The 27,730-nt window shown below is 41.7% G+C and overlaps 2 protein-coding genes across 2 annotated transcripts in view; one reads left to right on the forward strand and one right to left on the reverse strand.

Moving 5' to 3' along the window:
- Positions 1–27,730, reverse strand: part of rps27.2 (ribosomal protein S27, isoform 2) — a 319,694-nt gene that overhangs the window by 174,388 nt on the left and 117,576 nt on the right. The window lies entirely within an intron of this gene.
- Positions 13,566–27,730, forward strand: part of LOC140374674 (small conductance calcium-activated potassium channel protein 1-like) — a 103,876-nt gene continuing 89,711 nt past the window's right edge. The window contains exons 1-2 of the mRNA XM_072461662.1: positions 13,566–13,669; positions 14,174–15,256. Of these exons, the coding sequence (XP_072317763.1) occupies positions 13,631–13,669; positions 14,174–15,256 (1,122 nt within the window). The 5' untranslated portion in view covers positions 13,566–13,630. The remainder of the gene's footprint in view (positions 13,670–14,173; positions 15,257–27,730) is intronic.

Below are 27,730 nucleotides of genomic sequence, written 5' to 3' on the forward strand. Positions count from 1 at the left end.
GGTTATTTTATGGTGACTAAAGGTTTTCAGTTCAAGTCTTGGCTTTGAGTTAAGAAAAACAGTCACAATTTCTAATAAAAATCACCAAAGTTTAATAGTATCTCTTTGCATCTGTAATTTTACTTTACTTACTTTACTTTTTTGTGTTTTTTACTGGGCTTGGGACTAGGAGCTGTTTGTACTCTGCCCACATTTTGCTACAGTATGACATTAAACATATTTCTTGCAATAAATTACATGTTTCATACTTTTTTCCAACCTTTTTTTTCTTTAATCATGTTTTCTTACTGTGAGTTGCCTCTCCACAGAGCTGACCTGTAGCTTGTCCAGTGACATTACCCGCTTGTCTCGATGGAGAAAGATAAATTAATGAGCAACGACATCAACCAGAAAAGTTACATCTCAATCTGTCTTTTACTATTTATGTTCCTTGATGTGTTTAAAATAGAGCTGGGAAATTCATCACATTTTAATCGAGAATCAGTCACATTTGATCGTCAATAATGCTTTTTATTCTTGTTATTTTAAGTGGTCCGGAGTCAATCATCTGACAGTAAAAGCACTTTGGGGGGAAAAGTATGTTTATGCTGAAAATCGATGCAGAAAGTAAGCATCATTTCAGCCTCTGGTTTGTCTCATTTTGCTTTTGAAAAGAAATCACATCACATTTTAAATCGAGATCGATCAATATGAGGGGGGAAAATTGTGATTCATGTTTTTGTCATGTCTCCCAGGCCTAGTTTAAAAAGTGCACTGACTCCTGACTTGAAAACATAACAGCAAATGTCCAAAAAAACATTTAATTTGAACCTTTCCCCCCCTTCATACGTTGTGTGCAGCTTTCTACGTGTTTGACAGATGTGAACCATTGAAGGCAGCAGCTGATCAGAGCCTTGTTCTGTCAAAACCTCAGCAAACATTCCTCAGCACAAACAGTCTACAGTCTTTATCTAAAAGCAACAGGATTCGTGCGCTGCTGACGGGGGCCCCGGCGAGGCTGCTGACGGGGGCCCCGGCGAGACTGCTGACGGGGCCCCCGGCGAGGCTGCTGACGGGGGCCCAGGCGATGCTGCTGATGGGAGCAGAGGAAGAGCGTCTCCACATCCACTTTGCTGACGCGGCGCATTTGCGGTTGGGCGCGCATCACTTTCAAATATTGCTTAGAAAGTCGGCCAAATCAAATAACGTCACTCACGGTAAAAAAAACAAAAAAAAACTAGAGAGTGTTGCAACGATTAGTCCTGGTATCGGGTCCAAATGGAGTGAACTTGGCCCTGAAATGCATTGTGGGATAATGGAGCGGACGTCATCATAAAGGATTGTTTTAAACGTTTTAGACGCATCAAAGAGAGTAATAAAATATAACGTATCCACTTTTAACATCGCATTTGTGTAAGTGGAATCTTGAGTCGGACTAAAAACGTTAGATCAATAATAAGCGTGTACAGTACAAATAATAAGCGCGTAAAGTACAAATGAAGCCTGCGCAAATTCAGCCTGGAAGACCTAACTCCTTCCTACGTCAAGGCCACCATGGAAGGACCCCTCTCCCCAGCGCCATCATCGCACTCAAGCGGGCGCTCGCCTGTCCGTCTGTGAGAGTCAGATCCCTCACTTCACCATGGACTCTCCCAGGTTTCTGCGCTTATCCCAAAGAGGTTGTGCAGTTTTTCCTGGCCAAAGGAGTAGGGTGAAAGGTCAGGGGGCGTCTGTACCATGGCCCTCGCACCTGCTCCTCATCCCCAATCAACGCACCCAGTGACTCCTCCCCGCTCCCAATCGGCACCAGGCGGTCACATTAAAGCCCTCAGGCTGATGGCTCGGCCGCTCAAACCGTACTGCGACCCACCACCTCCCCTGCTCCTCCTCTACATTCCCCTCATCCTCTACCTCCTCTTAACATCTACCACCACCAGTCTCCAGGCTCCGGGGGGAGACATCTAATACAAATAGATCATGGAGTGCCCATGATTGCAACGTCTTCCGCCGGGGTCTGAGCGCCAAATAACTCACGAATAAAGCTTGCTAAACAGTCCATTCTCGTGGTCTCTTTGTCTCTCCAGGGTGAAATGACACTATACTGTGGTACTTTTCTGGTTCTGGGCAGAGCAAAACATCAGAATACAGATAATAGAGCTGCAATTATTGACCCACCAATCGTAACTAGTCAAATATTAAACATAATGGTCGTCTATGATAATTGATCATCGTTAACTTGTACAGGCTTTAAAACACATTTATTTCATTTTCATTGGCTGATTATGTTTTATACAATAGGAATAATCGTTTGACTAGTCGACTATTAAAATAACCGTTAGCAACAGCTTTAATAGATAAATAGCCTAATATATGTTTTATTTTGCTTCCCAGGAAAAAAAAAATCATTGTTCATATTGCCTTATCGGTATTTAAAAGTAGTAAAAGTTAAAAAAATATATAAATTTAGTCCTTCTCGTTCTCTTTTACACCTTCCTCTGATACTTAGTGCTAATAACTGCTAAAACTTACAACCCGCCAACCACGCTGGGAAATAATCACAATGTCTTTTTTCTCATATTGATTTGTCATGATATTTAATTTGTCTCAATAAAAACAAACGGACATTTTTTATTTAATAAGGACAGAGCGTTTCCATTGGACAAACCACAATGTTTTAAGTGTTATATTATTTCTACATTTTTTACCTCACCCGGAGAGAACCCACGGTAACAAAGAGATCATGTGATGGTGGTCTGGTTGGGGAATTGAACCCATGATCTCACTTCATTCATTTCCTGAACATAAAGAGATTAACAAGACTATAATCATTGTCATTTCTAACCGAAACATAGTCTAATTTCCTCTATCTAAGTCTGAACTCGGCTTCAAACCACACACTTTTATGATCTCAATTAAAATTCGATTGATTGAAAAGCCCCAGCCACCAAGATATCAATATTTCACACATGCATTTTGAGGTAGAATGTAAATAAAACATAATAACTGCGTTAGAAAAGGACATGCCGGTGGGAAGCGGTCGTCCATTTGCTTTCGCCGCTAAAAGAGCAGATTATCCAAACCAGACCACAGCCCTCAGAGCGCTCCATTTACCTCCCGGATACTGATCGGATCCTCGTGCCCCCCGCGCGCCGGTATTTGATTAGGCTCTGTGACAGCGCAGGCATCCATCTGCATAGCCCTGCTGCCTGTGGGCTGTGGCTGCACTCATAACTCCAGGCCCCTAATGCAATCGCAGCCATTAGAACACAACGGAAAGGCAATGGAGGCTCATCTGATAGACTGAGGATCGAGAGAAGCTGCTCAGGCTCTATTAGCAAGAGCACTTATACATCACTGCCCTGACGTCGCTCGTAAATATCCCCCGCACATTCGGCTTTGAGGAGGTTTCTGTGAGAAGCACGTTTTGGCTCTGTACCACGCCCAGAGATCTCTTTTAAGGCGGCAACATTTGGTTTGAAAACTGAAGCTTGTTTTTCGTGATGGTGACAAATCCTGCTTCGCTCTTCAAGCTCACGTTGGATTGTGGTGACGTTCTTTTTGTCAACAACACTGTGTATCGTTGTGCATTTAATTTGTGACAGGTCGTGGTAGACACGCCCATCAACTGTGTCTTTGAGCGCTCTGAGGTTCTCTCACTGCAAGACTCTAATCTCTAAGACTAGTTGTGGCCGTGCGTCGACCTCTCTGTGCGCCCTCGAGAGGTCACATCACATGTACCACTCTCTGTACCTCCAGTGTACCGACTGACTGGGGCAAACGAGCCTTCTGTTATGCTGCTCCCTCAGCTTGGAACTCGCTTCAATCCGAACTGAGGTTGAGTGAGCCGGATTCACTGGTTTTCGCACTTTTTAAATGTAGTTTCTTAAATGTTTCTGGTTCAAATCATGGATCTAAATGTTTTTATATTCATGTGCGACACGTTTCCCACTCTGCCCAGGTCACTGTTGAAAAGGTGTTTTTACCTGGTTAAAACAAAATCAATAAATACACATACTTTACAGTGGGATTGTGTAAAGGTCCACAGTGTTCAGCCCAGACTAGAATACCACGACTTAGTTTGGATTTGAGGAAGAGAATGAGGAAAACACATGAAATTAAAAGTTTGTCAATGGTTCTGCAGCATGTTGTGGTCTGAAGTTATGGATGGATTGTTTATATAGATGGACGATATTGATAAAAATGAACGAGTCAGTGTTTTTTTATGGAGTATCCCGATAAAGATAAGTCAGATTATTATGTGAGTCCAACAGAAATGTGTAAAAAATCTTTAAATGTCTTAGTTGAGGTTTATTCATCATAAAAAGTTCAAAAGCTCATCTCTACTTGGGACTCAGATCTTTTCTCTTTTCTCAATCACATATATATAAAACTTTAGGTCAGAATGATGAAATGGCAAAGACAGACACTTAACATAATGTGTCTTCAGAACAAATTCTTGACGTTTATATTCGATAAGCAGTTTTAGATTGAAGTGTCTTGCGAAATGGCAAATCCAATCGCAATTCCTCTGAGTCCCCCGTATCCATCACCAGATTACAGATTACAGATGTGTGTTGTCGTGACTCTCTCCTCCGGATTATCTATATCGTTTTTGGATCTTGTCTGAGTATCCGGTTTATTTGCGACCCCATTAAAACCGCTTCCCGCGCGCCGAGGCCAGGGTTCAGACCAAAGAGCCGGAGACGCACTTTTATCTGGAGAGCCTGTAATTGAATCTCAAATGCCAGCCGCCCGCAGTCAGTGGCATATTTAGATGTTTGGACCATTTTTCAAAGCTAACAAGGCGACTGCTTGCGTAATGTCTTCAATATCCTTTAAGTTTAACGTTTCTGGAGCACTTTAAACCACGAGAAGGTCCGACGTAGATCCTGATGTTTGTCTTTAACGATATTTGCAGGCACTGACGTTTTTAGATCTATATATATATATGTTCTTCTGTATCTATCTCTGTATCTACCTGCGTTGCACCAATGAAATTTCCCCATGTGGGACAATAAAGGAATATCTTATCTTATCTTATCTTATAGCGGGACTCGCACATTGATGTTAAGTTGTGTTAAAGTTCACTAATTTGTTGCATAATCCTACACACAACCCTATTTTAGCCAATAATTGCTCCTATTCCATTTTAACTCTTTAATCTGTTTTAGGGCTGCAACTAATGACTATTTTGATAATCGCTTAATTTATGGAATATTTCTTTCCATTTCTTTTGACCTAAAATAAGCTAAGGAGAAGCTGCTTGAGGAAATCTTCATAGAACACATTCATTCTTTCATCAAAAACACAAAATGTACGTGTTTCCTGTGTAATTCGAGTCATGAAACATCTTCTCTGTATTCAAGTTGTATATGTGTAGATTTCAGAAAATGTTGAGGATCATTTTGATAATGGGTCAGTTAGTTAGACTCCATGAACTTGCTCCAGCTCGAGTCTGTTTGGACTGATGAACGCGCAGAGACTGGACCGGCCACATTAATATCTGACCACTGCAAATATCTGTAGGAAAAAAACACAAATTTGCCAGAAACCAATAATTCGACAATTCCACCATTCGACCCAGTCTTTTTCTAAGACTGTTGATAGCTGAAGATACACATTAAGTACTTTAAAGGTTTGTGCTTTATTTATTTTTTCTTCAATGAGGCCTGCGACGCCTGTGTGAAAAAAAGGCGGCAGAAGACACACAAAAGTCAATAAAAGCGTTTTTGCAAATGAACGTACCGTATTTTCTGGACTATAAGTCGCACCAGACGGAAAATGCATAATAGAGAAGAAATAAACATATATAAGTCGCGCTGTAGTATGAAATGCAGTTGCAAGTGTGAAAATAACAAATAATATCACATATAAGTCGCTCCGGAGTATAAGTATATGAGTATAAATATAAGTATAAGTCGCACCACGGCCAAAACTATGAAAAAAGGTGCAACTTATAGTCCGGAAAATACGGTGTGCTTGGTGAAAAACCCATTGTCCTTTTTTCTCTGACTCAGATTGATCTCCTTGTCCTTTTACTCACAGGGTTTCCCCGCCGTCTCAACTGTCCAGTTCACCTCAGAGTTCCCGGGACTCGGTCAATAGACCCGCGCCTCTTCACACTCCAGAGCGCAACGATTTTGGAAAGCAAATGTATAACTGGAATGTTTCTCACAAGCAGTGCGAATGTGATTAGATTTGCAATTTTGTCGTGATAATGCCAGGATTATGTTCGGAGTGCTCATTTCAAACACATCCAGGAGCATTAGCATTTGAGGGAAGACAGAAGTGTGAACTGTTAAACTAATACGAGAATCACTTTTCAGAGCTTGGTTTGTAGAGGTTTTATACAGAATAAGACGAGATATATTGGTGTTTGCAGAGGCGTGTGTGTTTAGAGCTGCAACGACTTATTGGAATAATGGTAATAATAGTTAAAAGAGTAAAGTAATAATTGTTAAAACAGACTTTAAATCACCTTTTGTCAGTAAAAAGGCTTTTATCACAAGTCCATATTCTTGTTTAGTCTATTGTTTACAAAAAAGAGCTGATTAAAAATGATTCAAACAGAGATGTAATTTCTGCACTTTTGTGACTCGTTTTTACAGACATTTCTTAGTCGTCCGGTAATACGTTTAAAGACACGTTTGAACACATTTCTGTTGGATTTAGGCAAGGCAAGTTTATTTATAGAGCACAATTTGTGCACAAGCCAATTCAAAGTGCATCACACAACAGGAAAAAAAGACCTCAATTTCTATTCATTCAATTTAACAATTATGTTGACATGAATCATACATTTTGCTCTGTGATCCGCCAGATGGAAAACCAATTGCCAGCGTGACAGGCGTCTCCGGGATGGGCACATCACTTTTGGGTCGATTCTTTCCCATGTTTGACCGTCCCTAAACATCAACGCGCTATCTGCCTCTGCACACGTCTGTGCTGAGCGAATGTATCGTTTACGACTGTCTCATTGATGCCTCCACCTTATGTGTTAGCTTAACTCGTCCTCGCTCTTGATCAGTGGGTCGGTGCGGCAGGCTCTTCCTGGACTTCGACAAAGCAGCATGTGTTCTGACCCTCTGCCCAGGCTCCTGCTATGCCGCTGCGCAATATCAATATCGCCCGTCCCAAACAGGAAGAATAAATATTTTGTGATTTTAAATGAAAAATACTCTTAATTTGGAAATATTCTCTATCAGTTGCCCTTCAGTTATAGCAGATTTTAAGGTTTGATTTGTTAAATCACGGATAAAAGATCTGACTCGTCGACAAATCAAAAACATTTTCTCCGACTCCTCAAAAATCGTTGTAACCGTGAGTGTGTTTCTTCAATAATTCCAGTCTTAATTGTCACTTTGAACCGGTTCGAACCCATCGTTCAGATCGACGCTTTCGGAAAAGGTCCGTGTTGTTTGCACATCGACAAAGACACATCAATTGGGCGTTCTTGCGATTGCTGCTATTGTCCTCTTATTGCTCACGTTCGGTGGCGCTCGGGTCGGCTGCGATGGTCGGACCAATCTCCCCTTTCAACAGGTCCATCCCTCTCCCGCTGTCAGTCCGCTGCTTTGGTTGCTCCATCTTTCTTCTCTGCCCCTTCACCTCCTGACGGCAGAATTAAGGCTGGTGATGAATACACAGTGGACCGTCCCCCCAGGCCGCTCCATTTCCATTTGCAGTACTTCATTTTGTTATATTGTGTTTGTCAAATCCTCTCGCTATATCTTCCTCGGTAAAGCAACGGTGGGCACTATCGCCGGAGGGAAATTACATTATACTTACATGCCTCAAGACCTCAGCACGTCCGTGTGGAGGTTTCCGTATCGCACGAGTCTGAGAAGGAAAAACAACGATTATGTGATGTGGTAAAAGTGCGGCAATGACACTTCATACCCTTTTACTCAGCGCCTTTTGTCACACTTTTAGATTGTTCTGTGTTAGAAACGATGAATCCAACGGAACATTTTAGAGCAGCTTCGAAACGGCGCACAATATTTTTCACAATTTGATATATTGCACGTCTTTTCTAGTTGCACCGCAGTCAAAACAGTGGCAATTATAGATTTATTTAATGTGCACATACAGAAAAGGGCTATGTTTTATTTGCTTGGGGAAAAAAAAGGCTTCTGACAAAGTTACATTACATATTTATAATAGAACATATCTTATTGTTTTTGTCCTAACAGTCACAACAGCAAATCTAAAACTGAAAGGGCAGATGCCCTTCCCAATTATCCCACATCAAGCTCAGTTTACTTTATAATCCCTTGTGACGGAATAATCACAACTAATATAAATAAACTGTGTAAATCTGTTTGTACTGAACCAGTGATTATAATGTATTTTTCATCTTGTTTTATTTACCAAAGCGCACCAGTGTTTGGTATATTTGACGCCAGATGCGGACATAATGCTTTAGTATGACTCCAACTGGCAACCCTGTTTTCCTGTGAATGTTTAGCCCACTACACCACTGCTGTCCAATTCAAAAAGCATTTATTAATAAAAGATTCTTGTTGTTTAGAAATATCCCTTACCCCCCTTACCCAGTGGTGAAAACAGCGTGGAAAATGTTTACTCAAGTTAAAGTACATCAAAAAGGTTTCGTTTGGTCTTCCAAGTATTTTACCAGAAGAATATTCCTTTCTTACCTCGACAAAGGGTCACATGATGTCACGGTGGCGTGACCTGTCCGGAGAATAAAGTAAAAGTACTCAAAAGGGTGGGCAATCTGGACAAAATGTATATTTTTGGGGATTATCTCATCAATAATATTCAGATTATATTTTAACAAAGCGTCAGGAACTTGCTAAAATGTGCCTGAAAATGTCTTGGCCGAGGTTCAAATATCGCACAAATGTGAAAAAAACAAAAAAGTAAGCACAAAAGTGCAGAAATATAACTTTATACACTTGTTTATACTGTAAAGGCCTGCTCACTGGCCTCTCCAAACGAGCTGTAAAACAGCTGCAGTACATCCAGAACGCTGCTGCTCGGGTCCTGACTAGAACCAGGAAGTACGATCACATTAGTCCTGTTCTCAGGTCTCTGCACTGGCTCCTGTGGCTCAGAGAAGAGACTTTAAAGCAGCTCTGCTTGTGTACAAGTCTCTCCATGGCCTAGCACCAAAGTACATCTCAATCTCGGACATGTTAGTGCCATATGAACCATCTCTGTATTCAATGGAATTGGAAGAAAAGACATTAAATAATGCACTCTCAAAGGACAGGCACAAAACTAAATCTGAAGGAGCAGTGTTCAAATAAGTGTAGATTGTCAACAAAAGGTTCTGATCATCTTAGCATTTAGTTTGGGTCAATTATTTTAATCACCTGGACTTATTCACAGCGAGAAGATAAACACTTTTACTAAAGACTGTTACCCTCTACAATATATAACTCAAATAGGGGAAAGTGTGGGCTCTGAAAACTACTTTTATGATAGAGGAGCATTTCTGATTGCCCTGTCAGGTGAACTGTGCATTACCCAGCTGCCCTTGCAGCACAGAAAGGTACATCTCTGCTCCTAATAAGGATAACATCAGCCTGGCACCTGTGACTGAATCTAGAATAATACACAAAATACATACATAGAACTTTTGAGTTATTTTCGTACTGGCAAAAATGGAAGCCTGCTAAAAACAGAAATGAACAGAAAAGTAAAGAGAGCTTAACTTAATGTTCGTCACCTTTGGGTAAATGGCTATTAAAACCACATAAGTTAATATTTATGTTTTGTACTTTCAAAACGCAGATATCTTCATCTACTTCTACTCTACTCATACATGTGCAGACTTTATATGCATATTCTTTAGTTTATGAGGCCATTTTCTCACAGAAGTATGCCTTGAAAAACCAAAGTTAAAAGTGTCAAGTGGACAACTTCAAACTTTCAATTAAATAATTACATAATTTAAAGACATTTGAAACATGTTTTTTGGTGCATTACTGTGTTTTGAATGGGAGAGGTTTATGTACAAAAACACTGCATATCTCTATTGAATTCCATTATAAACACATGTTTTGACTAAAACATTATAATTAGATTAGAATTAGAAATATGAACAAAAACAGTTTAATTGTGTTGGTCTGAAGGTAAATGTTGACACTGTCACCCTGTGACTGCTCCCCGGTGGCTCCTTATATTTGACTCTTAAGAACAATAATATGATAATAATATAATACAAGTTCTAATTTACCGCTCGGCGCTGGCCGTTCTGCCTCTTCCTCTGGCGTCTGACTTCCTTTCTGCGCATGCGCCAGTAAATTACCCTTTTTGGATAACTGATGACGAATAAGCACGAGCCGCGGTCCTGCACATGATATGATTTATTGTTGCATAATCTCAGCAGAAGTTGACCCGTCATAAGGAAACGTCCTAATCCACTCACACCCGATTTATTGTGTCTGGGATTATCCGATTAAAGACCGCACCTGACGCACACTGACCGACAGGCGACACCGTCCTGCAGAAGCCAAGAGGGCAGAGGTGGAATAGTGCAATATTGTGAGATCAAAAGAAAATGGCCACATCTATTTGACATTGACATTGTTGCTTCAAAAATAGCTTTACCTAAACCTTTACTCTGCCATGTCTTCCACTGAAATAAAGTGGACATTTATAATCTCTCTAATCCCTGGAAAACTATTAGCTATAGACAAATATTATACAACCATGCTTTAGGCAATAGGCAAAAATACAACTCATCTACCACTATTTCCCTGTGTTTTAGTATTAAAATATAGTCCACATTAAACTTGTAACAGCAAACTTGAGCAATAAGACTTAAAAGTATATGCTGTTACTGTTACCAAAGAAGCCAAAGATTTTACTTACATTAGAGTAATGTTACTTCAAAATAATATCACTCAAGTAGAAGAACAAAGTAGTGGTACAGTTCTTCTCAAGTAAGAGTAAAATATTATTTGGAGAAACTACTACCTTTATTGAGTAACAGATTTATGTGGTGTGAGTGAACATAGACTCCTGCATTAAATATTGTACATATTCTGGTATTTTCTTGGTATTTTCTTGTTCCATCTCATTTATTGAACTATTACCTTTCTTTTTATGTTTTAACAGATATTTTGGGCAGATTTTGGACAGACCAGCTCAAGTACCATGTGAAAAAATACCTGAGATCTAAACCTGGTCTAAAACAGGACTATATAACTAAACCTGTACTGGATTATACCAAAGGAGAACAGAAACGTGGATTATAATGACTGAATTCTGCAAATAATTGAACTGCAGATATTTGGCACACATCCAAAGCAAAAAATCAGTTTGTGTCTTTTATCATATTACGATATACACCATGATAAAAGACACAAACAGATTTTTTCCGTAACTGTCAGACATTAAATAAAAATAAACCTTTCCTATTTTAGGTCTGTTAGATTTTTATTTTATTTTTTTAACGTATGTGCTATACCAGAATAATAATGACATAAAGATTTTAAAGAACATCTTATTCATCTCCCCTCAGTAAGAAGTTTCCATACACTAAAATGCCTTTAAACCAAAGGGGAATGCCCAGATGATGATGTCATGTTGGGGGACGCGCTCAGGCCTGAGAACACCGTCCCATCAGTGAAACATGGCGGTGGCAGCATCATGTCGTGGGGTTGTTCTGCTGCAGGAGCGACTGGTGCACGTCACAAAATGGATGGCATCATGAAAAAAGAACAATATGTGAAAATACTGATGCAGCATCTCAAGACATCTGCAAACGGGTCTTCCAAATTGACAATGTCCCAAAGCACACGGCCAAACTGGTGACCGAGTGGCTTGAGGATAATAAGGTCAATGTTTTGGAATGGCCATCACAAAGCCCTTTCAATCAAAAATGCATGGGCAAAACTGAAAAGGCATGTGCGAGCAAGGTCGCCTCCAAACCTCGCTCAATTACCCCAGTTCTGTCAAGAAGAACGGGCCAAAATCACTGCCAACTTTTGTGTGAAGCTCGTGGATGAATATCAAACACAATTGACCCAAGTCCTACAGTTTAAAGGCAAGAGTACCAAATATTAATGATTGGTATGTGAACTTTTGACATTCAATTCAAGAAATGACTAAATGAAGAATAAAAAATGTCTTAATCATGCATATTTCTCATTAATCTGTCATTTTACAAAAATAAATACTTTTTAAAATCCTAACGGACCTAAAACTGGGAAAGTTTATTCTGACAATGATAAAAAAAAGTGCAAGTGTCTTTTTATACTTCCGGTTTGATCTGTACATTTGTGTGATTTCAAAGCCTGGACACAAAACATTATATAAACTATAAAAAATCCTATCCTAAGGTGTAAGAAATGCAAATGTTCTGATCATTTAGTGACGTTCACAAGCTTTTGCCACTTCTGTCTGTTGCTTCTTATCACTAGTTACTGTTTTATATTTGTAAATAGAATATAGAAAAGATACGTTTGTGTCACTTGCAGACCCAAGAGCAATCGAACGTCAAACGAAATACTACTCAAGTAGAATTAGATGTAAGATAATGACTCTGAAAAGTACAAGTTCTTCAAATAAATGTAAAGAATAGAAATAAATAGCCGAAACAGCCTAAATAATGACTTGTAAACGGCTTAGAACAACAAAACGTCACAGCTAAATCAGACAACAGGGGCCTATTTAGAAAATCGTCGGGCCCAGGTGGGGAATCTTTTTGCACCTTCCAAAATACCCGCACTACTTCCTGCTCCCGCTGGCGCCGCGTGCCTTGGCGCTGCCACCTCTTCGCCATATGGTGCGCGTTTGGCACTGAAACCTCTCAAACTCAGCCCATTATGTCGATCCCATCACCGCATTATTAAGAGCCGCCTCGTGTTGTGCAAACGTGAACCTGGAAAAGCGACGGACACGAAGTGCGTTTAGCGCGCGTAACAGGTGCGAAAGTAACGGACACATAATGAGTTTATTCTAGCGCGTTCTCCTGACGTTCACGCGGGCGTTGCCATGGTAAAATAAGCAAATAAACAAACAAACGTGTGATCAATGCACGTCCTAAATAACCTTTAAATAGCCTGAACCCGCGCTTGTGATGTTGGATTTGTGGAGTCGCGCATCTTTCTCCACCTGTTTCCAGGCGCGTCTTGCGCTGGTGCCGGAGCCTCCAATGAGAGCGCGGAGGCGGAGAAACAGAGGCAGAGAAGTTGGAGGAGAGAGTGAGAGACGGATTTGGAGAGACAGCGAGCTGCAGATGGACTGGAAGTCGGCGGAGACATCAAATCATAGACTCATCTGCCTTGAATCAGTCCCCGCTGCTTTCCATCCTTTTCTTTTTTGCGCCGTTTTTTTCCGTTTCATCCCATCGCCGCTTTATGTCGCCACGATTATTGACCCCATCCTGCCACAGGTTGGTCGATTTGATTCGCTCGTCATGGATTATTCCCCGCGCGCTGTAGACATGTAGATCGTCGGCGGGCGGATCGGAAATGGGCACGGTCGATTGATCCCCGCGATTCGGGAGAGACGTACGCCGATTGCGCTCGGGAGCCGCGCGGCCGCTGACTGCGCGCGAGCGGCTCCGCACATCCGAGGCAGCCGCCGGAGACGAACCTGTGGAGGATCCGCACGGACGGGAGGATGTCAACACGAAAGAGGGAAAAGTCCTGTTTCTCCCAGCTGCCGTTGACTGATGACAAGTGACCTGGGGACCGGGACCGGGAGACAAGAGGTAGGAAGAAGAAGAAGAAGAAGAAGAAGTGAGCTTCCATTTAGGGAGGAGCGGCTGTCCAATCACACCGAAAGTAGGTTATGTTTTTGGATCGGTGATATAGTGACAAGTTAACTGTGCAGCCCTGGCTCCGTGAAGTGTGTGATGGGAACTATTTTTTTGCCAGTGCCTTTGTGCCTAATCTTATTGCAGTACATGCAGTAAAGCCAGGGGATTTGCACCAGCCCACAGCTAGTGTAACACAGATGACATTTTATGGCATGGATGGCTTGGAGCGGGGTATAAAAGGCAGTGCAAGGACAGTGTGCTCAGTGTAGCCCAATGAAGTCAGATGTGACTCCAAGGGAACGTAATCTACATTTATGAGCTCTCTGTTCAAGTCCAGTCATTTGTGTTGTGATTATGTGCTCTTTAGTTTTGTTTAGTGTTTGATTATTTTGCTCTTCATTTATTTGGTCTCTGTGTCCTCTGCCGTGAGCTGATTCTGTGCCTCTTGTTGTACAGACAGGTGAGAGAAACATGGAGCCTCCCCCCTTGCTCAGCCTGGCCCTGTTGGGAGACAGTGAAGATGAGGACCAGCGCTTCCTCCTTCCTCTGGGCAGTCTGCCCCACGCCAACGCCGGCAACCAACCAGGATCAAACCACTCCAACCACATGGGAGGTTCAAGCCTGGACTGCCTGAACGGCAGCACCCCGTCCCCGTCCCCAGCCACACCCAGCCTACCCCCAACGTCGCTCCCCAAGCTCCCTCTATCATCCTCTGGAGCTCAGCCTATGCCCCCGCCCATCCCGAATGCGCTGCACCCCACGAGCACCCCGCTGTCGTCCTGCCTGGGCTCACAGCACAGCCTGAGCGGAGAGAACTCACCTGTGTACAACGCCCTGTACTACTCATCCCACTCGCCCTCCATGGAGCGAGAGCGGGACCGGGACAGAGAAAGGGGCTCCAAACACAGACAGGCCAGTCCCCTGGTGCACCGCCGGGACAGTAACCCCTTTACTGAAATCGCCATGAGCTCTTGTAAGTACACGGGTGGAGTTATGAAGCCGCTGAGCCGACTCAGCGCCTCCCGCAGGAACCTAATCGAGTCGGACAGCAGCAGTGAGACAAAAGAGGGCGGGGTTTCTGCTGTGGCGGGAGCAGCAGCCCAGGACAGACAGAGAGACACCCCTCACTCCAGTGTAGGACAGTCCAGTACCCATCAGCCCCCACTCCAGAGCCCACCAGAGATTGTGATTTCATCCAAAGAAGACTCGCCATACCTCAGAGCTGGCTACGAGATCACCGATTCCACATCCAATCAGATGTCCATCTACCACCAGAACCATGCGCTGGTGGAGAGCAGGCGTGCTCAGCCGGGACGGGGCAGCAGGCACGGGGCCACGGGCACTGTGGGCACCGCAGCCAGGGGCAGCACCTCTAAGGCTTCAAAACGCAAAAACCAAAACATTGGCTACAAACTGGGTCACCGCAGAGCACTGTTTGAGAAGAGGAAGAGGCTCAGCGACTATGCCTTGATCTTTGGGATGTTTGGCATCGTCGTCATGGTGATAGAGACGGAGCTGTCGTGGGGCGTGTACACAAAGGTGAGGAGGCGTGGCTGTGGGCTCTTGGCAGACTGCACACCTGCACTAAATGTTATTCACACAGTTAAATAGCCAGACTTCGATCTGTATTTTCCACACTTTAAGTTTCTAAAGAAGAAGTTTAGAACTGTTGTATCCTAGCAGTTCTTTTTACTCAAAACTGTGTACATTTCTGCTATTTTCTCTCTGATTCAATTTTACCTTGCCTTCCTGTTATGCAGAATCATGACATTTGTGTATTTGTCATTTAGCACAAGTGTTTTCTAGGATGTTTTGCATACAGAGCAAGTCTTACATAATTTATGTATAGTCTTTCTTGGTGGACCCTGCAGGGGTTAGTACATACATCTGTGCTTTGCTTTTGGAGTTTTCACTCAGCATTTAGTGCCCAGTGGGATATTTGTGTTCAACATATGAGCTAGCTGCATGTGTTGTGTTTAAGTTCAGCTTAAACAAGTTTTTCCCCCACACATTACCAGTTGGGTATTTTGCCAAAAGTAAACACTATTCTCATTTAATATATCATCATGTCTTTTTTGTTTGCCCTAATAATATTTTTATAAATCTTGGTTCAGGTTCAAGTATTTCCCAAAAAAGTGAATGGACTGCAAAATATCACTTTATTTAGAAGAATTCTTTTTATCACAGCTTTTTGACCATTTCTTAGAGGATCTTGTTATTTTGCACATCTTCAAAACAACAACTTCGACATAATCCTGTTGCTATAGCTCCCACCGCTGTGCATTCCCATTATCCATTGATTTCAAAGGCAGTTTCAAAGCGATTAACCATTCAAAACAGACCATCATATCTCTTGCGTGGTGACGAAAAGTGCTGAAAATGTTGCCTGACAGGAAGCCGAAACCCGTGAATGGTAGACGCACGTTACCATAGCAGCGTGTCTTCTGAAGTGATTGTAACGTGAAGTTGAACGGCGTCTCTCTTTGACAAGTTAATCGCCACATTGGTGATTGCCGGACGTACAGCAGCGGGCAACGTTTGGGCGGTTTGCGGCTGGCGAACGACGATGTCAGTCGCTGCTTCTCCGTGATGTAATGCCACGGTGCAGAGGACAAGGGGCCAGATGATCAGTGGGAGGCCAGGATCTCATTTGCCTGTGTAATGGGGAGTGTAATAAGCTATATCGTCCTCTGGCTGATCCCGCTGTTTATTTGTGTTGTGTGTTTATGTGTTTGCATTTACATATTTATCCGGCCTCTAAAAAAACAAAAAAAAACTCTTGCGGTAACCGGAGGGCAACACATTGAAACCACAGTTTTCGAGAGGTGGACTTCGGGGTGATGGATTTAATGAGCTTTTAATTAGGATAAGGTCAGAGTAAGCTGCGCTGAGAAAGCAAGAGGAATGGCCAGTGGATAAAAGCAGGAGTGCACAATTAATGTCGCAATTAGCAAAGCGCAAATGCTGTAAATATTAAATTTTTCCACCTTAAACGACCATCTATTGATTAAGCAGTATGTTTATCTCCTTTGTGCCAGTCTCCTTCGTTCAGGGTGATGCGCTAAACCATGTTGCTTTTGAGATGCCCTTGTTTTTGTATTATTATTATTAAAAAGAGACAGAACTGACGGAACAAACGGAGCGATAACATCAAAAGGAAATAAAATGTCAGTCAGGCGTATGTTCCCCAACGTAAAGGTCCCACCTGCCCCGGTGTCTGAAACGTTTTAGAAGAAGTGTTGTGCTCACTGGTGGTGTGGCAGTTCAAGGCGCTGCACATATGCACTGAATTATGGCTGTTGCCCTTTAGTCCTTTAGTCCTTTTAGTCAGTTATTCGTTCGATATTTTTTTATAAGTTGATAGAGCTGTCACTAACAATAATTTGACTATAGTCGACTAGACAGAGATTTTTTTTTTTTAAATGACTCGATTAGTCAGACGTTTCAAATACGTTATCAACAATTAAAGGTAGAAATATGGGGACTGAAGGCTTCTAGAAAGAGAAAATGTACGAATAAAGCATATTATTATGGAATATCTGAAATTGTTTCTACATTTAGGACATTTTTGGACTAATGATTTAATAATGATGCTGACTTTGCTATAAAAGGTCTTTTTGAATGTGTTTTAGAGTCTGTACAGTCCAGATAACAATGACTATTATCAAAATACGACTGCAATTATTTCTTATATTTGACTAGTCACGATTTGTCGATTAACTCTAGCAGCCCTATTTGTTGACCATTTTTCAATTTTATTTTTTTAAAGCTGAATTTAGTAGCTGAATTAGAGCTCCCCCTGCAGCTCCCTTGTGAAAACTCAGGGTCAGAACATAGATGCAAAAGCAGGTTGTTGTTTTTTTTTAACCCCTCCCACATGTCTTTCTCTCTTTATCATAATAAGACAGTATAATCACATTTAATATTGCCAAAAAAAGAAGAAAAAAACGTGCCAGGGTTTCTCAGGAGAGTTTGTTCTGGTTTTCCGTTCTGAGACAGCAGGGGGCAGCGATGGACACTTCCAACGCCCCAAAAATACATATTAAACCATCACTGTTTTAAGATGATACATGTTTACATGGAGCACAGCAGAAAGGAGAAAGCATGGAGTGAGTCTGCTGATGTTCTGTCAGTAACTGGACAGTTTCACCTGCCTTTTCACTGATGAAGATGCTGTTCACTACTTCTCTATGTCTATACAGTAGTTGATTTGGTGATCCTAATAGTTTTGAGTGCTTTTGCCAGTGCCACGCCCCATTTCTGCCTATGTTAGTCGATTCGTCAATGCGTAGGCCATGTCAAGACTTTCTTTGGTCAACTACTCCTACCCAAAAAAGCCTAAAATGTTTAAAAAGTGCAGAATCGTCAGTGCAAAAATGTAAAAAGAAAGTTAATCCTTTATTTTAGATCTCCACAAACATGTTCTAAAGCATACAGGCTTCTTGTATTGGCTTAGAAGTCTATATTTCAACCTTCGTCTCAAATATTAATGCTCCTGGATGTATGTATGCGCTGTGAACTGAATCCTGATTCTGACAACACCAATTTCAAATCTATATATCGAAGGATGATTATAACCGCGACTATGTTTTGGTTCTCTATTTCCTCAGACACGTATCAGAGGCTTGCCTTTCCTCTGCTAATAGGCTGGAAACATTACTTCCACTTGTGTAACTTGTGTATGCGTGGATAATCATGTGCCGTGGGTCGACTGTGCCGGAGAGTAACAGGTAGCCTATTAGTTAAAAGATGTGCCTCTCCCTTTGTGGCGCACACTTCTCTCTCCCACTTCATAAAAATCCTTGTTTAGAAGCATTGTTTTAATGAACTCGCTCAAGCTTGCCAGTCTTAATCGCTGTGGCTGCTGTCTGTGTTCGCATTTCCACACAAAACTAAAACTGGATCCAAACCTCCATTCAATTAGTTGGAATTGTGAACGTCTTGTGTAAATTATCATACGTTTTATACTTCGTTCTGCTCATTTTCAGCCACTCCAATTTAAAGTGCCCATTACAGGTTTTTGTGATTTTTATTCTGATGAGATAAAGTTGAGTTTTACACCAATCAAGCAGCAGTTTGTGAAGAAAAGTAGAAAAATGTGTTGAAAATGACAAAGAGAGACTCATTGTTTACAACAAACACATTTTTCTGACCCTTTAAACATGAATTCAACTAAACAAAGGTGTTTTCACATAATCTTAGTTAACCTATTGTAATTTCTGTGACATTTGAGGACATTTTGGCCTAGTGTACATTTGGTTGCTAGGTAACAGCTAAGGGATTTCCTAGTGTAATATCATGATTCACAACCAGGAAGTGAAATTATGAGCCAGAAAATGTAGCTGAACTGAGATAAAATGTGTTATATTTTCATCAAAACCTTAAATATACTTGTCTTAACTGTGTTTTAGTCACAATATCACAATCAGGTTTAAAGAAATATTCATGAAAACTGACACCAAGCAGAGAAATCCTTCATTTTATTTAATTGCTGTTAATAATTGTATCTTTCCTCTACTTTTTACCAGCTTTGTGAAACGGTACATTCTGAATACAGTACAGGTAATGTGAAATAAACAGGAAAATCTTCTTCTTTAGTGTTTTATGGCAGTTGATATCCATATCCAAGTGTCACATTACCGCCACCTACTGTAGTTGTACGTCTTCAAAGTATGTGCTTTACGCTATACCGCAAAAAAAAAAAAAGGAGATAGAGAAAGAGATAGAGAGAAAAAGGGCTAAACAGGAAAATCACATTGAAGTTATATTTATTTGGGGAAAATAAATTCAATTGAAATGACTCAATCTCGCCTCTAAACCCGATGAACCGAATACATCTGGAACTACCTTGAGTAATGACTGAGCCTGGGCCTGAGCGAGAACAGGATCAGGTCTCTCCAGGACTAAACCGGGTTCAAACCAGGACCGAGCGGGACAAGTGTGAACTGTCTCGCGTCCGTGTTGACGTCTCCTGCTTCCTCGCTCCTGGGCTCCCTCTGTGGGCGTGTGAGTGGGGGGAGTGTGATTAGAAAAGAACAGCGGTTATCAAGCCAGACATAAAGGAGGAAAAGAAAAGCTTCATTTAGATCCAGATTAGGGCTAATGTATCGCAGTCGAATCGAAAAATTTCGATTTGAACGGTTGCAACTCGGAAATCGCATCATCTGCATTTATTTAAGTCCTTTGCAAGTAACAAAATATCATGTTTGAACTAGATTGCCACAAACAAAATGCACAAGATTTTTGTTTTAGTTTGGGCATATTTCAGTCTTCTCTTGAATGTTAAAATGTTTTAACTTTGAACAGAATCCAACAATTCAAACACAAATTGCGTTTTCAATGTTTGTCAGAAAAATCGCAACAACCGGTAGATATTTAACTAAAAAACGTTCAGGCTTAGTTCTGAATCTGAAGTAGGTTCTGGGCGGTACGGCAAAAACATGTATCATTAATTGAGCACAATGTTTGATTGATTGCTTTTGTTAGTTATTAGAAAAACAAAATCAACAGAGCAAACACAACAACAACAACAACAGAAAAAAACCCACAAAGAACGAGCTGGACCAGGAAGAACATAATGCAAGAAAATAAGGGGGTAGCATCTAAAAAAAATGCATATTAAGCATTGAGCATATTAAATGCAGATCAATTTTCCCATTTTGTAAATTTTTATTTATTTTTTGTCTATTTTCAAATTGCGTCCTGAGGTTATCTGTCTCATAGTTTGTACTTCTGTTATGATATTAGTCCAGGCCTTTATCGTCGGAGCGGTTTGAATCATCCACTGGACCTTTTCCACAATAGGGCATTAAACTCATCTAGCTCATCTTTCAATACTCAAAAATGCAGGAAAACATGCATTCTCACATTGATTGTCTGCAGAAAAGTTACACAGTGCACCTTTCACACAAAATAATAGCCAAACGTGTTCCTCCGACGTCCGATCCGCACGTTTTTGCCCAGATTTGGCCGTCGGACGCTTGGACGCTGTAGAGTCTCCATCAGTCGCGCTGCCCTGAGCGGAAGCTGCTGCTAATTCATTTCAGACATTGACAGACGCTGACGGACAGGTGTGAACTGGAGGCACAGTTCACGCCCCGGGCCTCGCTTTATTGATATTTCGATACTAATTAAGATATCTTGTCAAGAGCCGATGAAGAATAGCATTCCAAACGTCTCTCTTAATTGCGTTGCTCTCGGGACGGCTTGCCTACCGCGTTCAAACCGCTCTGCCAGGTTTTCGTCTTCTTTTGATCTGTATTTTCTTTTTGGTCCGACTCCAGCAGAAGCAGGAGAGTTCCAGCAGACGGTTCGAGCCCTCACTTAGATAATTGAGGCGGCGAGGAATCTGCTGGTTTGTTGTGAAAAATTGATAAAAAATTGCTTGGACGACGAGGGGCGCATTAAGAAGATGAGACGGACAAGAAGGCAAAATATGTGGCCAGCGCCGAGCAGCTCTTTAAAAGCAGTTTAGCGGAGAAGCCTTCAACGATCCGTCCCATTGATTATTGACAGTCGCGCCCACACGGAGACCATCTGCTCCGACACTCGCATTACTACCGTGTTGTGCGCCGCTGTTAAAGTACATACTAGTCTTTAGAGGCTATCGACGCGCTCAAGAAGTCGCGCGTATGAGTTTATGACGAAATGCAAGAGGCGCGGATCTTTTTCTCCTGGATGTAAATACTATGTAGGCGCGTAAGTAGAAGGCCCGTTTACAGCGTTGTGACAGCGTGCACAGCTGTAAAGGCCGTTCTATGTGGTTCTATGTGGTTCTATGTGGTTCTATGTGCTTCTATCTGCTTCTATGTGCTTCTATCTGCTTCTATGTGCTTCTATGTGCTTCTAAGTGCTTCTAAGTGCTTCTATGTGCTTCTATGTGCTTCTATGTGCTTCTATGTGCTTCTATGTGCTTCTATGTGCTTCTATCTGCTTCTATCTGCTTCTACATGCTTCTAAGTGCTTCTATGTGCTTCTGTGTGGTTCTGTGTGGTTCTATGTGGTTCTATGTGGTTCTATGTGCTTCTACATGCTTCTAAGTGCTTCTATGTGCTTCTATGTGCTTCTGTGTGCTTCTGTGTTGTTCTATGTGCTTCTATGTGCTTCTACATGCATCTAAGTGCTTCTATGTGCTTCTATGTGCTTCTATGTGCTTCTACATGCATCTAAGTGCTTCTATGTGGTTCTATGTGCTTCTAAGTGCTTCTAAGTGCTTCTATGTGCTTCTACATGCATCTAAGTGCTTCTATGTGCTTCTATGTGCTTCTATGTGCTTCTACATGCATCTAAGTGCTTCTATGTGCTTCTATGTGCTTCTATGTGCTTCTACATGCATCTAAGTGCTTCTAAGTGCTTCTATGTGCTTCTATGCTTCTATATGCTTCTATGTGCTTCTATGTGCTTCTATGTGCTTCTGTGTGCTTCTATATGCTTCTATATGCTTCTATGTGCTTCTACATGCTTCTAAGTGCTTCTATGTGCTTCTATGTGCTTCTGTGTGCTTCTGTGTGCTTCTGTGTGCTTCTGTGTGCTTCTACATGCTTCTAAGTGCTTCTATGTGCTTCTACGTGCATCTAAGTGCTTCTATGTGCTTCTACGTGCATCTAAGTGCTTCTATGTGCTTCTATGTGCTTCTGTGTGCTTCTATATGCTTCTATATGCTTCTATGTGCTTCTACATGCTTCTAAGTGCTTCTATGTGCTTCTATGTGCTTCTGTGTGCTTCTGTGTGCTTCTGTGTGCTTCTGTGTGCTTCTACATGCATCTAAGTGCTTCTATGTGCTTCTACGTGCATCTAAGTGCTTCTATGTGCTTCTACGTGCATCTAAGTGCTTCTATGTGCTTCTATGTGCTTCTATGTGCTTCTATGTGCTTCTATGTGCTTCTATGTGCTTCTACGTGCATCTAAGTGCTTCTATGTGCTTCTATGTGCTTCTATGTGCTTCTATGTGCTTCTATGTGCTTCTATGTGCTTCTATGTGCTTCTATGTGCTTCTATGTGCTTCTATGTGCTTCCCGTGTAAGCTTTGTGGGGATTTGGAGATCTCGAATGGCAAGATCTGGAGGTTGTGCACATGTGGGAGATTATCTTGTGACATATACATCTGCTTTTCCCCTCGTGTTTACACTTGGCACGGGCGATAAAAAGCTCGATTACAGCAAAAATAACAACGAATTTGGTGAGCAAAACAAAGCAGTCGACTGAAGTCAAAAGATTATTATTATTATTATTACACATTGAGACATCTTTCATAAACCGTCATCCAAATGAATGTTGGAATATGGTGAATAAAGGCTTCTAGATGGAGAATATTTACGAATAAAGTGTATTATTATGTTTATTCTTTTTGAACACTTGATTTAATACTTTTGATGTCTTTTTTTGTATGTATTTTAGAGTCTGTTCAGTCCAGATTATTAGGGCTGCACAATTTTGGAGAAATATCTACCGGTAATTGCATTTTTTCTGACAAGTATTGCTTTGTGGCTAGATTTGCGATTTCTCTTTTAGTTATAAGACTCTGTTCAAAGTTCACATTTAAACACATATTGAAATAGGCCCATGAACTGTCAAACTGCTAAACGACTTGGATGTACTCCAGAGCATGTTTGCACAGATCTAAAGTACAGTCGGCAGTTTTTATGCAGAAATAGACCGTCGTTTGTGGAGAAAACGACGGCTCTTCCAGAATCGCGCCCGTCGTGATTTTGCTGATTGGTCTCGTCCCTGAAGCTTTGTCACTCACTCGCATTTATTTTCTGCGTGCGTTCTAAAATAGAGACGCAAGGAAGGACCTAAATATGGCGCCTCGTGTGAGTTTGCTTGGATCGCGGCGAAAGATAGACCGAGAGAGAGGTTGTTCGTGACTGTGGGTGTAGCACGTTGGCACTTTGTTACAACATACTCGCAGCACAGTAGCTCCCATTCATGCTCGATTCACTTATTGTGCAGCTCATTTCACTAACAAATACCTTCCTCCGAAAAAGCCTCGATGATGAAGACGTTAATGGAAATGAGTTGCAGATTAACCTCCCCTTTTTCTCCTCCTCCTGTTTCCGGCCCTCTAAATGTCAAAATTGTCTCGCTAAAAGATACAAATCAAGCTGTATTTAAAAGGCAACGAGATGATTTATGCATTTGCGCGATCATTTATTCTGAAAAACAAAAGGTATCCCCAGTCTCAAGTGTTCTTAATCTTGACTGGCATCTTCCACTCCATAGGTTCTGTTTGAATGTATGAATACGATTACCACGGCTGTTTTCTGCACTGATTATAGTGTATTTTCATGATAAATATTTAAAACAAAGCTCATTTCCATCTGCGTTTTGGTCCATAATTGTTCTCTGCAACAAATAAACAAAACGTGGCGGACCCTTGACAAGAAAAGTTACATAGTGCATCTTTAACAACATTCCCTTTTCTTAATCAAACATGTATGATGTCATTTTATAATGTAATTTGAGCTGTAAGAGGAGAGACAAGCAAGTACAAGAAGATCAGAAGAATTGAAATATGCATCAAAAACCAAGATAAATAATACTTTTTAATGAAAACTTAAATTTTGCTGTTTAACTGGAATAATAAAACGTACACTGAATTAAATTAAGATACAAATGGAGTAAAAAAGTGACTGTTTCAGGCCGGGACCCTCAAAACAACCATGAAACCGACTCGAGACCCCCACAGCAAATCAAACAGATGTCCGTAATACTTTTAATTTGCATTTATTTTAAATCAAATCAAAATCAATTTATTTTTGTAAGGCCCAAAATCACAACAACAGTTGCCTCTGAGGGCCACAGGGAGAAATGAATCAACAATGTCTGTGGTGGCGATGAAGTCAGACAATGTCTGTGGTGGCGAGGGACGATGTCCCAGGGTCCTCTGTCCTTAGACTCTCCTTCTTGGCCAGGAAAAACTACAAAAAAAACCTCTTTGGGAAAAAAGCGTAGAAACCTGGAGGAGTTCCAGTGAAGGAGAGATCCGACTCTCACAGACGGACACAAGGAGACTGGAGCTGGACCCACTCTTCAGGCAGAAGAGGGACCGTCTGAGGCGAACTGGACCCACTCTTCAGGCAGATGAGGGACCGTCTGAGTCGAGCTGGACCCACTCTTCAGGCAGATGAGGGACCGTCTGAGTCGAGCTGGACCCACTCTTCAGGCAGAAGAGGGACCGTCTGAGTCGAGCTGGACCCACTCTTCAGGCAGAAGAGGGACCGTCGGAGGCGAGCTGGACCCACTCTTCAGGCAGATGAGGGACCGACTGAGGCGAACTGGAGCCACTCTTCAGGCAGATGAGGGACCGTCCACACAGGGCAGGGACCACTTCACCAGGGGAGGGGCATCTGGGTCCACAGGTCCTCAGGAGTGAGAGAAAGAAAAGAAGGCGGTGAACAGTTTGCAAGTGGAATCAAAAAATAAATATTGTTTGATAGCATAAGTAGTCAGAAGAAGAAGAGGATAGTGCTCAAGCTGTCATACTTCCCCCAGCATAGTTACTCCTAGGGCAGCGTAGCTGAAGCTGTGGGTTTATCTTTCTGTTCCTAACTACTCTGACCATAAGCGATTTCGAAGAGGAACGTTTTAAGCCTGGACTTAAATGAAGAGACTGTGTCAGCATATTTAACATGGGTCGGGAGCTGATTCCATAACACAGGAGCTTGGTAGCTAAACGCTCTACCTCCTACAGTACTTTTAGAGACTCTTGGCACCACCAGAAGGCCGGCATTCTGAGAGCGAAGAGCTCTGTTTGGATGATATGGTTCTATAGCATCTTTGAGGTAGGATGGGGCCATGTCATTTATGGCTTTGTAGGTCAAGAGTAGAATTTTGAATTTGATTCTAGACTCGACGGGGAGCCAGTGAAGAGACTTCAGCACTGGCGTAATGTGCTCTCTTCTTTTTGTTCCTGTTAGTAATCTTGCTGCTGCATTTTGAACCAGTTGAAAGCTTTTTATAGAGCTTTTAGGACACGCTGCAAGCAGGGAGTTACAGTAGTCTAATCTAGTCGTTACAAATGCATGGATAAGTTTTTCGGCATCACTTTTAGGCAGGATTCTTCTGATTTTGGCGATGTTGCGCAAATGGAAATAGGCTGTTTTACAAGCTTGATTTATATGAGCTTTAAATGAGAGCTCCTGGTCAAATAAGACTCCAAGGTTTCTTACAGTAGAACTGGAGGCTACACTGACATTGTCCAGTGTGACTATCTGCTCAGATAGAGCGTCTCGTAGATGCTTAGGGCCAAGCACAATGACCTCGGTTTTTTCAGGGTTAAGAAGCAGGTAGTTTAGTGTCATCCAGGTTTTTATCTCCTTCACACAAGTACTAAGTCTGTCTACTTGATCGCTCTGATCAGGTTTCATTGATAAATACAGCTGAGTGTCGTCTGCATAGCAGTGGAAGTTAATGCCATGCTTTCTGATAATGTTGCCTAATGGTAGCATATAAAGAGTAAACAGAATTGGACCGAGTACCGAACCCTGTGGCACACCGTAAATTACTTTAGAGCTTGGTGAGGAGCTCTGGTTTACATTAACAAATTGGAACCTATCAGATAGATAGGATTTAAACCAGCTGAGGGCTGTTCCTCCAACACCTACATCACATTCTAACCTCTGCAGTAGAATGTTGTGGTCGATGGTGTCAAACGCTGCGCTGAGGTCCAACAGAACCAGGATTGAGACCAGTCCATCGTCAGCGGCTAATAACAAATCATTTGTGACTTTAACTAGTGCAGTTTCAGTGCTGTGGTGGGCTCTGAACCCTGACTGGAAAACTTCAAATAAGTTATTGTCCTGCAGGTGGCGACAAAGCTGTTTTACTACAACTTTTTCAAGGATTTTAGAGACGAAGGGAAGATTTGAAATAGGTCTGTAGTTTACCAATAGGTCGGGATCTAGATTAGGCTTTTTCAGAAGAGGTTTAATGACTGCATGTTTGAAGGACTGTGGAACATAGCCACTTTCGAGTGAAGTATTTATTATATTAAGAATAGGGTCTATAATTAGGGGAAGAATGTCTTTGAGGAGTCTGCTTGGAATGGGGTCTAGGACACAAGTTGAGCTTTTAGAGGACATAATGGCTGAAGTTATCTCTGCTTGATCAACAGCTGTGAACCTTTCTAGGTTTACAGGTGGATTTATATGGGACGTTAGATTTACAGCTTGGGCTAGTTCAGGGCTAATAGCGGGGGTAATTTTAGTAGTTCACTGGGTTATCTGACTGTTTTCATTTCAAAAATAGATGAAATACTGTGCCATAATGTTAACGTTACAACTTGAAATCGTCTCGTGACCCCCGGCTCATGCCTCGAGACCCCCCGCTTTGGGAACCACTGATGTACTGCACCCTTAACGTTTAACCGTTACGCTTAAGAACCTCCTTCAGTCTTTTTTTGGTCCGGCGTGTCCCCTTTAGACACTAGACCTTGACATCTTTTAAAATGGCAACAGTAGTTACCAGCGGCACTTAAACCTTTTTACGCGTCGCTGCTATTATTGTTTTCTGTTGGGCGCGAGTTCAAAGCGACGGGGGATTTCTAATGTGGCAAACGTCTCTATCCAAGAATAACCGCAGTCTCTGGACGCTTGTGACTCTAATGGGGCCGGTCGTAGTGAGATCAATAAATCATGCTGTAAAAATCTGTCTCTACGTAAGTTGAACTGACATGTCTGAATATTAATCTGGATTTAAGTAGCGTGTGTTAAAGGGGCAGTAGTTACATGTTTAAGTGGAGGATTTTAAACCTGCTTTCACCTGTGAGGATGTTGTTGTTTTGCCTGAAATGTTTCACAAAATTGCATCAAACGTAGCCATATCTATGAAGACAAGCGGGAATTAAAGTTTGAGACGTTCTTGGAGATGTTATTGAATGTTTCACTGTATGGCATTAATATCTATGGACACAAACAGGTACATGGACCCAAAGTTACAGGTCAGATCTGTGAAGAAGTGAAACAGGCTGAATGTTTTTATTTTCTGTAATTTTTTTCTTGCAAAAATAAATAA

The sequence above is a fragment of the Eucyclogobius newberryi genome, unplaced genomic scaffold (assembly GCF_026437365.1).
Source record: "Eucyclogobius newberryi isolate DKJ021-1_F unplaced genomic scaffold, fEucNew1.0.hap1 SCAF_3, whole genome shotgun sequence".
In the NCBI taxonomy this organism is placed as follows: domain Eukaryota; kingdom Metazoa; phylum Chordata; class Actinopteri; order Gobiiformes; family Gobiidae; genus Eucyclogobius; species Eucyclogobius newberryi.